Source organism: Ambystoma mexicanum, chromosome 2q, assembly GCF_040938575.1.
Source record: "Ambystoma mexicanum isolate Mex_15411 chromosome 2q, UKY_AmexF1_1, whole genome shotgun sequence".
In the NCBI taxonomy this organism is placed as follows: Eukaryota; Metazoa; Chordata; class Amphibia; order Caudata; family Ambystomatidae; genus Ambystoma; species Ambystoma mexicanum.
Window position 1 is genome coordinate 410441006 of NC_090924.1, and position 14035 is coordinate 410455040.

At 44.9% G+C, this 14035-nt stretch overlaps 1 protein-coding gene across 2 annotated transcripts in view; it reads left to right on the plus strand.

The window, feature by feature from the left end:
* LOC138569458 (metalloproteinase inhibitor 1-like) overlaps nt 1-14035 on the plus strand; it is a 132228-nt gene that overhangs the window by 27886 nt on the left and 90307 nt on the right. For both annotated transcript variants that reach the window (XM_069647441.1, XM_069647440.1), the window contains exon 3: nt 6494-6663. In XM_069647441.1, the coding sequence (XP_069503542.1) occupies nt 6540-6663 (124 nt within the window). In that variant the 5' untranslated portion in view covers nt 6494-6539. The remainder of the gene's footprint in view (nt 1-6493; nt 6664-14035) is intronic.

The following is a 14035-nucleotide window of genomic DNA, read 5'->3' on the forward strand; positions in this document are numbered from 1 at the left end:
TCCTCAGTTAGATTGAAGAGTCCGGAGATGCAACACAGTTATAAAAAGCATCTTGATGAAAAGGGGCCTAATGAATAAGTGCAATTGTACAGGAAATCGCTTGCTTACTGACAAGCTAAAAAGATGAGGTATTGATGTGACGTATTGATGAAAAAGCGATGGTGTTGGATAGAACTCGGCGGCTGAACCAGAGGCGTTGCTAGGGGGGGGCTAAGAGGGCTATAGCCCCTGATCTTTTTGTTGTAGCCTCGGATAGAATCTCAGGAGCTACAACCAAACGGTTAGCTAGCCCCCAGTCCCGTCAGTTCCAACATCAGCCTAGCCCCAGGTATTTTTCAGACCTAGCAACTCCCCTGGGCTGAACACACAGTCCAAATTGTGTCTGGCAAATAAAGCACATAGCAAATAAGGAAAGGTTGATGGAAACATTAATGAAAGAAAAGGTTCCATTCGATAGAAACATTTAGACCCTCTAAGCAATATATCAATTTTTGCTCTCGAGTTTCCTCAACTGTAAGTCGCGATCGCCACTACAGAAGGGGTTCTTCACTGTTTGTAAACAAACCAAAATAAATCGGTGTGTTTATGTTTTTTGGCTTTGAAGTGAGCCACCATTGGTTTGTCTTCAATTGCGTTCTTTAAGCATGAGCAATGTTTGCAGATTTTTTGGCGAATTTCTTGTTTGCACTTACCAATGTAAATGAGTCCGCAAGTGCATTTAATACCATACACGGACCATTTGGTTTTACAATTGGCAAAAGTATGGAACTTCTAGCTGGTACAGTATAGGTCGATTTCTTTAAGATCTTGCGTAAGAGAACAGACAGAGCAAGAACCACATCTAAACTGACAAGTAACAGGGGGTAAATGCCACAAAGTAGTTTGTGAATTGGAAACTGGATTAGGTTCTTCGTATGTATGGAACAAAAACGATCTTTGAGATTCCTAGATCGTTTAAAAGCAAAGCATGGTTTATCAGGTCTGAATGTCTCAGTGTTCAGGATATTCCAATGTTTAAGGACAGGTTTCCTGAGTTGGTTACTGATTGGTGTGAACGTGGTAACACATGTTATTTTCTCTGTAACCAGTCAATTCACCTTCTGCAATCTAAGCTAGCTCCATTGCTAACCCTCACGGAAATACTATCATCTATGACTCGAGCTAAAACGCCCAACCCACAGGAATACTTTATTTAGAAGTTTCCGTCATCCAAGCCCTCTAAGACCGAATATGACCTAAACATAGAAAAGGGTGCTTCTACCTCCGCTCCAGTCCCTACTAACACACTAAACAATAACTTGACAATACCCAACAGTATTAAACAATACCTCCCAATACTCAACACCCTCCCTGACACTCAATTGCCCGTCAGTCTGGATCAATACTTAATGTCCGTGTTACTCTGACGCTGATTGTCTGCCGGTTCCAAGCGCTCGCATCCCCGTCATGGTCTGCGTGGAAACCTCACCAATTCTGGGCAGGATGATTTCCAAACAGCTCCCGACGGCCTCTAAATGGGTACACATTTCCCATTGTTCTCGAAATCCACGCGACAGTCCCATAGCTTTTCAGGTTCAGCAGCGAAGGGGTCAGCTTTGTGCCTGGCTGGCACAAAGAACCATCCCTCTGCTGCTAAATTGTTGGGAACTAACTTTCAGGCAGGTTCGGGGGCAGCTAGGAGTTTGTGAACTCAGTGAAGGCCCAACATCTTTCCCAAAAGGAACACAATCCCAGACAGACAGCAAGTTGAAACTGGGTTATTACAGCCAAAACCAACAGGGATCAGTAAAAGGATACCCAGGAATCCTGGAACATCTCAACAAGCTCCGGCTTGCAGACCGGTTCTGTTATTATTCTACGTCATAAGAACGTCATCACATGGGCCCCTCTCCAGAAAACCTAACGTCGGCCGGGATCAGGTGTTAAGTGGTAGTTCTCCTATAGCATCCCCTATACATGTTAGTTCACTGGCTCTCCCATATCAGGTTTCAGGCCTGGCCCGTCCCAAAATTGTTGCCACTAAACAATGTTGCGGTGTGAGGATCTGATCATTAGTTGTTGCCCGTTGCTACCCACCCCTATGGCCCTGAGCTGTGATTTGCTAGAGTTGGTGTCCCCAGGCCTGGGATCCGAAATGGTTCCCAGCTCGAGCTGTACCTTTTCAAGGTAATAAAGATAACTATGTGTCTGCATTGTGTTGTGTGTGCACCACCTAAGACTATGCAAGGGCCCGTTCATATCATGCTACCCATGTCTCTTGCTGTAACGACTTATATTCACAGTAGAGGGAAGAGCTGAGCGTGCTCTGCATTGGGAGACAGCTCAACAAGGGGCTTCTCTTCTCGAGCACGGCATTCATAACATTAGTAATATGATTGACGACTGACTAGTATTAATAACCTTTGGGCATAGGTCTCCAGTATCAACCTAGGCATATGATCAATGATGAGAGCATTAGAGTCTATGGGCCTCATTAGGACCCAGGCGCTAAGTGTTTAACGGCGCCGTAAAAGGCTGCGGCGCCGTTAAACACTTAGCGCCTAATTACGAGGTCCCTTTGCGGGACCCGACATTAACGCCTGGTGTTTCCAGGCGTTAAGTACGGGACCCGCAAAGGGACCTTGGTGCTAAGTACGGTGCCGCAATTTGCGGCACCGTACTTAGCGCCTTCACCATTAACATGGAGCCCTATGGGGCAACATGGCAATGGTGAAGGGGCAATGGTGGATGGCGGAATTAGCGCCACCACACACCTTGGAATGTGGCGCTAATTCCGCCATCCACCATGCCGGACTCCGGCATGGTCCATGGTGCTAATAGCACCAAGGTCCAGCGCCTGAGTCGTAATGAGGCCCTATATCAACAGAAGTTGGTGGAAATGGTAAAACATTAGAATCAGACTATGAATCACACTATGGCGGAACAGCCAGATCATCAGTGAATATATGGTGGACCACATTGAGGTATATATATTGTGATGAAACGGCCACACTAGGTAAATCCGCTTACATATCGTGTCATTAGGCACAACCACATGATGGGAAGTGGCTTCAAAAGGGGTAAGAGCAGGCCCATATTCAGATATTCAGATAGGATGTTTTTATAACATAGGTTGTATGCTGCACTTGAATAATCCATAGTTCCAAGTCCAGTAATGAAGTTAAGCAAACAATAAAAGTGAAATGACAGCGTACCTGGACCACTCACTACACAAACCAGCACTAACCAGCAGCGCCTTGATGCACGCAGTGCGCCTACTTGCTCTTAAGTAACACCCTGCTGCCTTCTGCCAGGCTGCCCATTAAAGCAATATAATCTGCATTCCGCACGCACCTGAAAATACAGCCATGCTTCTCACCTCGCCACCGCTAGTCATTCGTCGTCGTCGCAGGCAAAGAGGAGCAAGCACTCTGGGCGGCGGCAGCAGCCTGCTGGCTCCTGAACCGTGACATGTGCCATGTGTGATGCGAGTACACACACAGTAGGGCTGCAGTCGGGCATGTGCAGTTCCACCACAGGCGGGCAGAAAAGGAATGTGCACACTGCAGCCAGTGTGATGCTAACCACCCTGGCTGATGCTTATTTCGTTCTCATCATAATTCTATATATCCTTCCGCTCAAAAGAACCAAAGAGGCTCTATGCCCCTAGGCCTACCGGGTAAAGTCCCGGTGTCCCAGTGGGTCAATCCAGCCCTGTGAATGGAAACCAGTGAGGTCAAAACTTTGTTGTATCTTCTGGAAAAACACAATCCCTTACCCATGATTGGCCCTTTGGCCTTCCTCCCCTTGCACCTGCCACTCCTGTCTGGAGACATGCTGGCAACTCAGGATCTGACCTTCTAATGATCTGCTCACAGTGAAATAGATGTATGAAAAAACAACGTGGGCAACCCTGCCCCCGGAATTAAATTTCATCTATTTATCCGTTTCAACATGAAACTTTTACCTCCGGGCCAAGTTTTCTCCTCACAGTGGGGGCGCTGTACTAACATCCTAATTCTTCAATTTGGCAATGCTACTGTGTGGGCTTTCTTGTGTGTCTCACTGTGTCCTTCACAATCATTATGTATCCATGTGGCTATTGTCTGGGAAGGCACCTGCTGTCTCGAGCCCCATTTCAGGCCACCAAGGCATTTCCTCCATTGCAATAATTAGCTGAACACTGTTTGGTACCTCCTTCCATCCTGGCTTTGGCTACTTAGAGTTTACTGGCCATCAGCAAAGCAAAATTCAACCAAATGTCCATAGCTCAACAATGCGGCCTAGCACAATCTGCAGCCTTTAGCAATGGTGTATTTTAACATGACAGACCTCTTGCTCAATACAACTACTAACAACTACACCCGCTAAAGCCCAATCTACACAATCCAAATAAATCTAAACTATCCACCTTTATTTAATAATATGTGCTGTGAAAAGAATAGAGAGATGCTTTGTTGCGTGTGTGTTTTTCTATCTGCATGTGTGCTTTTCACAATGTCCCATGCTGAAAAACATGTGACACCTACGACCCTACCAGGGGTCTGATACCTGTCTAAAGACGATTTCTTATCCTATACTTGCGCAAACTACTAGGATGTTGGACTTGAATATTTACAGTATCCTGGAAAATAAAGTGGAACTCCTCCAGCATTTTGATTAATTGAGCCAGTCCTGAAAATGGCATAGATTTGAGCAGAAGAAGGTCTGGAGAAGGTATGGGGTGGGGCTTCATCCAACTTTTGGGGATACACAGCAAATCAGCATTGGAAATAGTGATCAAGTTAGTGGTTCAGTGGAGTGGCAATAGCAGCTCAGCTCTTGACATAAGAATGGCACTGGAGGAACAAGGCAAGGAGACAGATGATGAGTGGCAGGATTGGGTTCTTATGACAAGCCCACAGTGGAAAGATAAATATGCGGCGTTTTACAGCATTATCAAATGCTACTCTAACTCTGTTCTCTGACCCTCAGCTCCAGGTTTTGCAGGTTGATGATTTTCCTAGGGAGGATCTGCACATTTCGAGCCCCAGGATACCATGCTAGATGCCAACAGTCACCTAGAGGCTCTTATTGCAGACTCTGAAATGTGTCTGACATATGCTCCTGGTGCTGTATACTCCGTAAGATTATTCTCATTTCCTCCACACATTAAGACAAGATTCTCTTGGGATGAGACAACCCCTTATAAGGAATACCTGGTGTGAACAGTTGGGCTCTGTGCAGCACATCATAGGGCTAGCTGCATATGTCTCTTCCCAGCAACATGGAGTAACAGGGAAGGTCAAAGGCAGTTGTAGTGTGGCAATTATGAGACACTACCCTCTGGAGTTTGGTCAGTATTTGGTGTCATGCTGATCTCCTTGGTTGGATACTGCCAATGGTTCCCTCTATTCATGTCTGCTGGGCTTGATCTCAAGAGGTAGCAGGGTCCTTAACCACCGTAAGAGCAGCTGTGTGGAGTGTCAAAGGGGTTGGGGCAGTGACCATTTCATGCAGAACTATTTTGTGGAAAGCCCTGGGGTTTGTGCTTCCGTTGTCCAATGATATGATATGATATGATATGATGTGGCATTTATCACGCACCTGTACACAAGTGTTTCTAGGCATGACAAGACAAGGAGGGGGAAACAAGGGAGGACAAAATAACGATCTTACTAGGCCTTGTGTTATTCAGATTGTGCAAGTACAGGGAAGAGGGAAGGGGAGAAGTGCCAGGGGGAGGCGAAGTGGGAAGTGCAGTTAACTCACAAGTGCAGCCAGCGGGTGGCTTGTAAGTGCAGAGAGAAGGGACTGTAGGGTTGCAGATACAGACCCTTAAGTGCTGGGGAGCCCAGAGGCAGTGCAAGGACAGCTGGACATGCAGGGGCCTGGACCCAAGTTCAGAGGGTGACCAGGTGACCAGTGCGCGGGGAAGTCAGGTGTATCAGCAGGGGAGAGGAAGAGAGAAAGTGGAAGAGAAAAGGAAGGTCTTGAGTTGCTTCCAGAAGCACAGGCGGTTCTGCTAAAGTTTGAGAGTGGCAGGGAGGCTGTTCCAGAGGGAGGCCCCAGCCGAGGAGATGATCTGGCCCCAACTCTCTGCTTGGAGAAGCGTCTGACCCAGTGAGTGAGCAACTATCATACGCCTCAGTCAGCAGCCAGTGCAGATTATAGTCAGCATGCCTACAGCTATTATTAGCCTCTATGGATGGCAGTGAAGATAGGAGTATAGTCAATGCACATGGCTCTAATGTAAGCCCATCAGAAGAGAGGTTGCGGGGTCCCCCTTTTCGTTCCAAAAACATAAAACCTGGCACTACCAAGATGGCATTTCACCTGGTGAGGCTTAAATCAGTGGACCAGCCATGAGGCCATCGGAAAACCCCTTTGTGACAGCCCAGCAAATGTGGGTTCCAGTGGCAAACCTACATAAGAGTTCCCTTGGTCTGGTACAGTTTGTTGTAGTGCTTCAGTATGCAGACATGTGCATGACTATTTCAGCTCTATTTAACCACTTCCTTCTTCTCTCCAACAGACGGGCAGCCACAGCAAAGCTACCACCACTTGCCTTGCGGAATACAATGGACATCAGGATTTTGATATCCGTCATGGCATCTGTGCTATTCCTGGGGGGCTACTCCCCTGCTGAGGCTTGTTCATGTTTTCCAAGTCACCCACAGATGCATTTCTGCAACGCAAATGCTGGTGAGTTTGCACAAGAATATTTTTCTATTTGACCTGAGACGGTTGTCTAAGCATTGGTGCCAAAAGCAAACAAAATCATTTCATGGTTATTTTGCATGAAAGCTGGTTTACAAATTCCCGATGTGTGTAAGCAGAAGGCCCACGGTTGGTAGACTGAGTTCCCAAGTTGCTTTGATACAAAAGTCATGAGTTTAAGTTCTTAATGTATAGATTGGCCTTAGGGAGTACCTTTGTTCCACTCTGCAGATATTACTTCAAGATGCGCAGGCATTCTGAAATCTATTCAATGGACAATGTTATTTCACCTACACTTTTCTGCATGAAAGGTACAATTGTCCCCTAACTTTCCAGATCCATAGTTCAAAATATAAATGCTCACAATTCTAGAGCAAATTCCATGCTAGTCCAAATGTCAATAGCACAAGGCACCAAACACTTTGATGCATATATATTACTCCTAGCATTTTTAATACGCATTTATTTGAACGCAACTAACACATCATCAGCAGTTTCATGAATCCTAGTCTGCACAACATTGCTGGCTATCAGCAAAGAAACATGACACGCCACTGGCAGTGCATCATTCTCAAATTCCCTCATGCCCACTTATCACATCATTGCCAGTTGGTACATTAGGATAGATTTCCAGCATAGACACTTAGCACATTCTTGCTAGTTTGCAATATGCCATGTTACACATATTTCCAGTTTGGAACCCACATCATGGCCTGTTTCCATTATGTTAGCTTGACCTATCCTTCTCCAGCTTTAACTGCCCTCTAACATCAGGTCTTGCCATTTGTTGCCAGTGCCAGAAAGAATGGAGGATGATGATCTCTGTGGAAATTTGGGGCCTCAGCGGGCAGTGAGACTGCAACGAGAGGTGACCATAGCAGTGTGAAGAGTCTGCCCTGACAGCTTTTGATATCGGTTTACAAGCTGAATGGGGGCGGATCTGCCAGGCCTGGTCTGACCTTCCTAGCCTGCAAGAAGACAAGCCTGGGTTGGTTATCTGACAGCACTTCCCTCTGAGAACATTTGTATGATAACATGCATCAGTATGTGTCACAGTTTTCTAGTATTCTAATCTCAATGCCTCCACCGGTACACAATTTGGGACATTTATCACAGAACACAATAGTTTACCTTCAGATAGCTCCAACCAGCAAACTTGCCTGCATTCTAGGACCGCCAGACCATATAAGATGTCTGGTACCATGCTTGAACGGTAGATCTCGAGCAGACCCTTGATATTGTCACCCCCACAATGTACTATGTAGTGCTTTATTGTCAGCCATTTTTTCCATGTTTTAGACCTTGTCACCATAATATGTGGATCTGTGATTTGTTCTTACAGGAAAGCCCAGATATGTGTATTCCACAACCTTTTCCAGGGGAACGATTTTTATATGCCACACATAGTTACTTTTTAACCTAATCTTTCATCCAGGTACATAGTTTTTGACTTGGCTATGTCGATGGCGTTTTTACCAGCATATTCGCCTAACGCGCTCATCGATCGATGTAAACCAATTTGAGTAAGATCTAATATTATTATGTCATCAGTGTACGAGAGCCATGTATCCGCAGCCATTTCTTTTTTGGGGAAAATGTCGGATTGAGCAAAAGGCCTGCTTTAAATCTGCAGTATACAAGTTGTACAAGATCGGGGCTAAAACACACCCTTTAGCCCACAATTTGTTACTTGATATTTAGTACATTGTCCTGCACGATTTAAACGAACTGAAATAGATGTATTTGTATACAACTGCTGAATGTAGTATAATAAATGTTTGTCTCATCCCCAGGCTTAACGCTTATTCCAAAGCAAATCTTGTGGGACAAGGTCAAAGGCTTTACTAAAGTCTGTAAAGCAACAATACAGGTCAGGCCTGTTTTCGTTCACAGTTTCAGCTATTAGGTACTGCACTACACACATGTTAGTAACTGTGGTGTGGCATTTTCTAAAGCCTGTCTGGAAACAGCTACTTCCTTCACCCATTGTGTGAGTCTCGTTAGGAGAATTGTGGCGAAAATCTTCTGGCCAGTATCCATCATGGCTAAACGACGATAATTGTGCGTATCCAATCTATCGCCCTTTTTAAAGATAGGCACCAGTACAGATTTGCGCCATTTATCTGGTGTGGTTCTATACGCTTATAAAGATTAGTTCAGATCCGGGCCCATAATTCAAGGTGTGCCTTCATAACAACGTTTGATATGTCATCAGGGCCTGGTGCTCGCACACTCTTTAGCTTCATTATAATATTAAATACAAGCTCTTCCTCTACATCTAGGCTAGCCATACTTAATATGGTTCCATCCGGCCTCGTCTCTATAACTTGCCTTTATGGACATAATATAATTCATTTATGTAATCAAACCATTTGTTTTCTGGAATGGGATTTAGCTCAGATGGTGTCAGTCCCTTCTTGTACTCATTGAACTTAGACCAGAATGTATGGCTGTCATGTGACTTCAGCCATCCGAACAAAAGAAGTCAATTTGAATTTTTAGTTTAGAACTTGTGTTGCTTAAGCCAATTTATATATTTAGTAGCCACATTTTTTACATGGTTTTGCTTTTCACCCCAATTTAAAGTTGTATTTCTCCTGATAGCTGCGCTGGCTTTCCGATATATTTTCTTTTTCTCGACTATTGCATGATCGAACGGTTTTCTTTTTAATGCGATAATATTTATTTTCCCCACAATTTTGTCTACGAGAAAAGCTATTGTTGGCCTTGATCAGAAACTCTAGTTCCCAATTTGCTTTTTGGAAAGCCATTTGTAAATCGTTACGCTGGGACCACAGTGCTTCATTTAGTTCCCTAATATTTGGAAGCGATTTGGCATCCCATGTATTTAGTCGTGCGTGGATGTTGTTATAGAGCTCCCAATTTAGGGTGGCATGATCGCTCAGATTATTGAATTTTATGTTAAGAAGACTACACCTCCCTTTTGTTGTTAAATCACTTATGATGTAGTCTATTTGAGACCCGATCTTTCAATTTGACCATGTATAGGATGGTAATCCTCCAGGTACTGGATCCAGAGCCAGGAAGCCCAGTTTATGAGATCCTCAAAAGTGTGACCAATTACAATCATCTTTGACAGAAAGGGAGGACGAAAGATGCACATTTCTGACATTTAGATCACCAGTTATTATTATATAACCCATAGGTGATGTCTCTTGCCACTGAATGATTATCTCATCAATGATAGCCAATATAATTTTGGTTTGCATGCCTCCCGGTGGATCGTATACATTTATTATCAATATTTAATTGGCTTTATCTTTAGATATTTGCAAGACAACTGGTAATACATAGGGTGATCCCTTAATTTGAGGGAAATTCACCAAAGTATGGTCCAGACAGATCAAATTGGGTCCCTGCACTTGCATTGTTAATTCTAGCCCCAGCACAGGTGGAGTGATAACACTTTCACAAGGGTTAGAACTGGAACTAACACCAGCACAACTCTGGTTATTGTGCTCGCCTTAACATTAGTGGAAATCCTTTAATTACTCCAGTGCTAAACCTAGCACAACTCTGTTTGTTGCCCTGGCTATATATACCCAGCACTTCAGGGTTGCCATAGAAGTAGTCCACGATTCAAGATGGACACAACAGAGAACATGATACACATAATTAGTTCCAACACCTTTATTAATTCTCTGTAAAGAGTGGATGGAGCACTACCTAAAGGAATTGGGGATCCAACACAAATAGAGGGAGTTCTCTGGTGATAGTGTCAAAAGGGAGTAATACATCGATTTTCAATCTCTATTCAAATCCACAAACAGTTCTGGGTCATCCAGACCATGTAAGGCATCCTGCATAGCACTCACAATCTTTCTTTTGTAAGTGTCCAATCATATTTCTTTACTAGGCCTTGGCAGATGGCCCAGAAGTTGGCCCTTCCTTGCACGCACCATGTACTACCAATGCACAACCTTTCAGATTACCCCTCTTGCCATAGAGGTCTCCAAGAACATCCAGATGAGTACTCTTGAACTAGCAGCCTCATTGGGTAGGATTATCCCCTAGTTGGGAGTTTTTCAGTAGGTAGTAATTATAACCAGCCCAACCTAGGGTCATTGTTCATAGGTTCTCAAGGGTATTGAACTATCATTCACCTATGGTGGATATACAGTTGCCACCAGGATCTGGGCTAGAACTCCCATTCACAGTCTACTTCTTTTGGCGTGGAGCTTTTGAAAGGGTAATCTGATCAGCCAGCATATTACCCTTTTAGAGATGGAGTTACCAACATAATTGTATTAATTAATAAACATTAAAAAAGCCAGATCTTTCACACCCTTGCCAGATGGCAATTCATCACAAACCTCACAGCCAAAAAGTTTGAGAACCACCCTTCTAAGGGTCATCATTATCCTTAGGGTGAGAAAATAAATGGTTGACATCTGTACTCTACTGAACCCTCTCTTGCAAGAGAAGAAGTCTCAGGGGACTTTAGGTCTGGACTCGGAGCTACTGGTTATACCGGTCTCACATATTCTCACGCAGAGAAAACATCTGTGTGTGGAACAATCCTGGGCTTTCACTGTATGCCTGCTCACTTTGTTGGAGTGGCTCAGGACCTCCACCCTGTACCTGTTTCATGGTTGAGGAAGCCTCAGGGCTGATGCCCTCAAGTGCATCTTCCGGTGCTGCACCAGTGACTGCCATCACTATTTCTGGGTTGGGGATGCTATTATCCAATAAACACCCTAATGGAATGTAGTTCTTGACTGCAACATGGGGAAGGAGTTTTTACTCCTCTACCTGAGCTCTGCGATTTCCAAGAGACAGTACTTCAGATTATCAAACCCTTTTACATGCAGGATTGGCCTATGGACTTTGCGAGTACCGCCCTGCCTACACCAGTTGCCTGACAGCTATGACACTAGCAGCAGTGCCACTCAAGATGCAAGCCATTTCCAAATTTCTGGACTCACGACCCAGAGATATGTGAGCCTTGGTGGGACCTGGGGCACCCTCAAAGTACCCAGTACTGTTCCAACTCAGAGTGAGGGAACCTTGGCCTAGTGGGAGTTCATCTGTTAAGATGTTCTAACTGACTGCAGCCTCCTGCTTAATGGGACCATTAGTCCCAAAAACCTGTTTGGGTTTCCCCATTCAGGCAGGACCCCGCCTTCCTATGCATCATATCTTCACACTGGAAACAACCCATGTTTGTGGAGGGTGTGATGGCCTCAGTGCTAGAGGTCTCCACACTCTGTGTTCTGGTGGGAGGTGAACTACCACAGGTCTTGGTTCTCCCTTTGGATTTTTGGGCACCTTTCTTGGAAGGATGATCAGAATCTCTGTATTTTCCCGTCTTGTGTTTATCATAATCAAGTGCCTCTGATTTGGGTGCACACACCTTGTCCTTTTTTGGACTCAAGTGTTCATGTTCTTTCTTTGGCTCCATAGGCTTTGTGTCACTCACATTCCCTAAATGCTTGTGTAACTGCATTTCACACTTTTCACGGGTGTTCTCACATGCATCCAAATTAGAAGAGACCTGAGTTGTGTCCATTTTGTTACGTCTGGCCCATCCAGACCGGGACTCTAAGGGATGATGTGTACACACCTCAAAAGGTTTACTCCCCACCTGAGATGGTTAGACTATGACCTTGGGGATGTTGCACCCAAGCTGCTGTCCTTGGATGCCACCACCTGAGAAACGGTCTTCCCCACTGGATGTCAGGTGAATTTTGCACACAAATGAAATTCCCCATCATCTAACAATATTCTGAGGTTAAATAGCAGTTCAGTCTTCCTAACCTTACTGCCATGTGTGAGACCCAATCTCTCACAGAGTAGGTGCAGCCAACATGTTTCCAGGCAGTGCACTATACACACCGTGAGCCACATTGTAGCAATTAAAAAATGCTTTAGCAGTGAAATTAATGTTAAATGTACACTCTTATTTTGGCTGACTAGGCTGTTGGCACAGTCTGTTCCAAATCCCAACCACTTTCACCAATGTGACAAATTAACGTCTGCCCAGCAGGAGTGCAAGGATGAGCAGAGGCCAAACCGCCCACTCAGCCTTCTCACTTCTACAAACCCAGAACCAACACAATCATAAAGGCAAGACCACCACAGTTAAGAGATATTCCTCCTTTTCATTTTGTGGTAATGTGGGCCAAGGGAAGGCTATGCTCTCAAGAGGGGTGCAAATGTGGTTCTGCAGCAACCACAACTGTCAAGTATAACATTCAAAAATAAAGAAATGTCCAATCAAGGCTCAATACAAATATATATTTTAATGAAGCACACCATGTACAATAAAAACTAACTAGAAAACCCTGTAAAAACCCACTACTGTAGAAGGAAACCCGAATATGCAAAGGTAGAATAGATGCAGCACTCTGGTTGATGAGACAGGGAGATAAAAGGACATTAAATACTACAATGTTCAGAAATTATATTTCTTGAGGTTGAAAAAGGGGTATGGGTGACCTACCAGTCTCTAGGGCTCAAGAATGCACCAGGATACCAGTTAGCAGTCAATAGTAACTTTTGTGGCTCTAGGTGTTCCGACAGCCCCAAACTAGACCCCTTTGCACTTGGCGAGCAATTCAAAGATTGGGAGAGTGCAAAGGGCATCAACAGAGCTTCCTGGTGGTTCGAATGTGTTGAATGTTTCTTGAAAACATCTCAAGCAGCTCAATGGCATAAACAGTAGGATCCTGACTGTCCTAGCTCTTGGGGTGCTGTGAGTCCCAAACCATGAGCTCAGGGACAAGATGAGTCCTTCACTCATGCTCCCAAATCGGCAGCGGCTGCCACACAACTGCAGGGGTGCTTCAACCTGGTCAGGTCCGGGGTACTGCTGTGATTGGCAGAGAGGCGGGTCCTTCTCCAGCAGCAGGTCACTTCTCAGGTTGCTGTGAGTCCTTCTCCAGGTACTCAGGGACCAGGTGGGTCCTTCTTCTCAGGCTCCCAAACATGTAAGAGACTGGCACACACCAGCAGGGGTCCTTCAACACAGTGAGATCTTGGGTGCCACTGTGGCTGGCAGAGAGGCAGGTCTGGTTCTTGCAGCGGGTTCACTACAGATGGTCCATAGGAATGATTAGGAGACACAGCTCACATCTGCATTCTAACACCTGCCTTCATCTCACAACTGGAGGACACTGCAAAGGCTGGTCTCCCAGCTGTGTCCAAATTAAACCTTCTTTAAAGGTTGGAGTCCAAACAATGACTGAAAGATGATCTAAGGAAGTGGTGTTAGACCCTTTCCCTTAAAGCTAAACGCTCACAGGAGATTTGACTAAAGCTAGCATGCCTTAGTGGTCTTATCCCTGTTCTTCAAAGAAGTGGAATTCGACCTTCGCACATTACAGCCAAAGTGCTT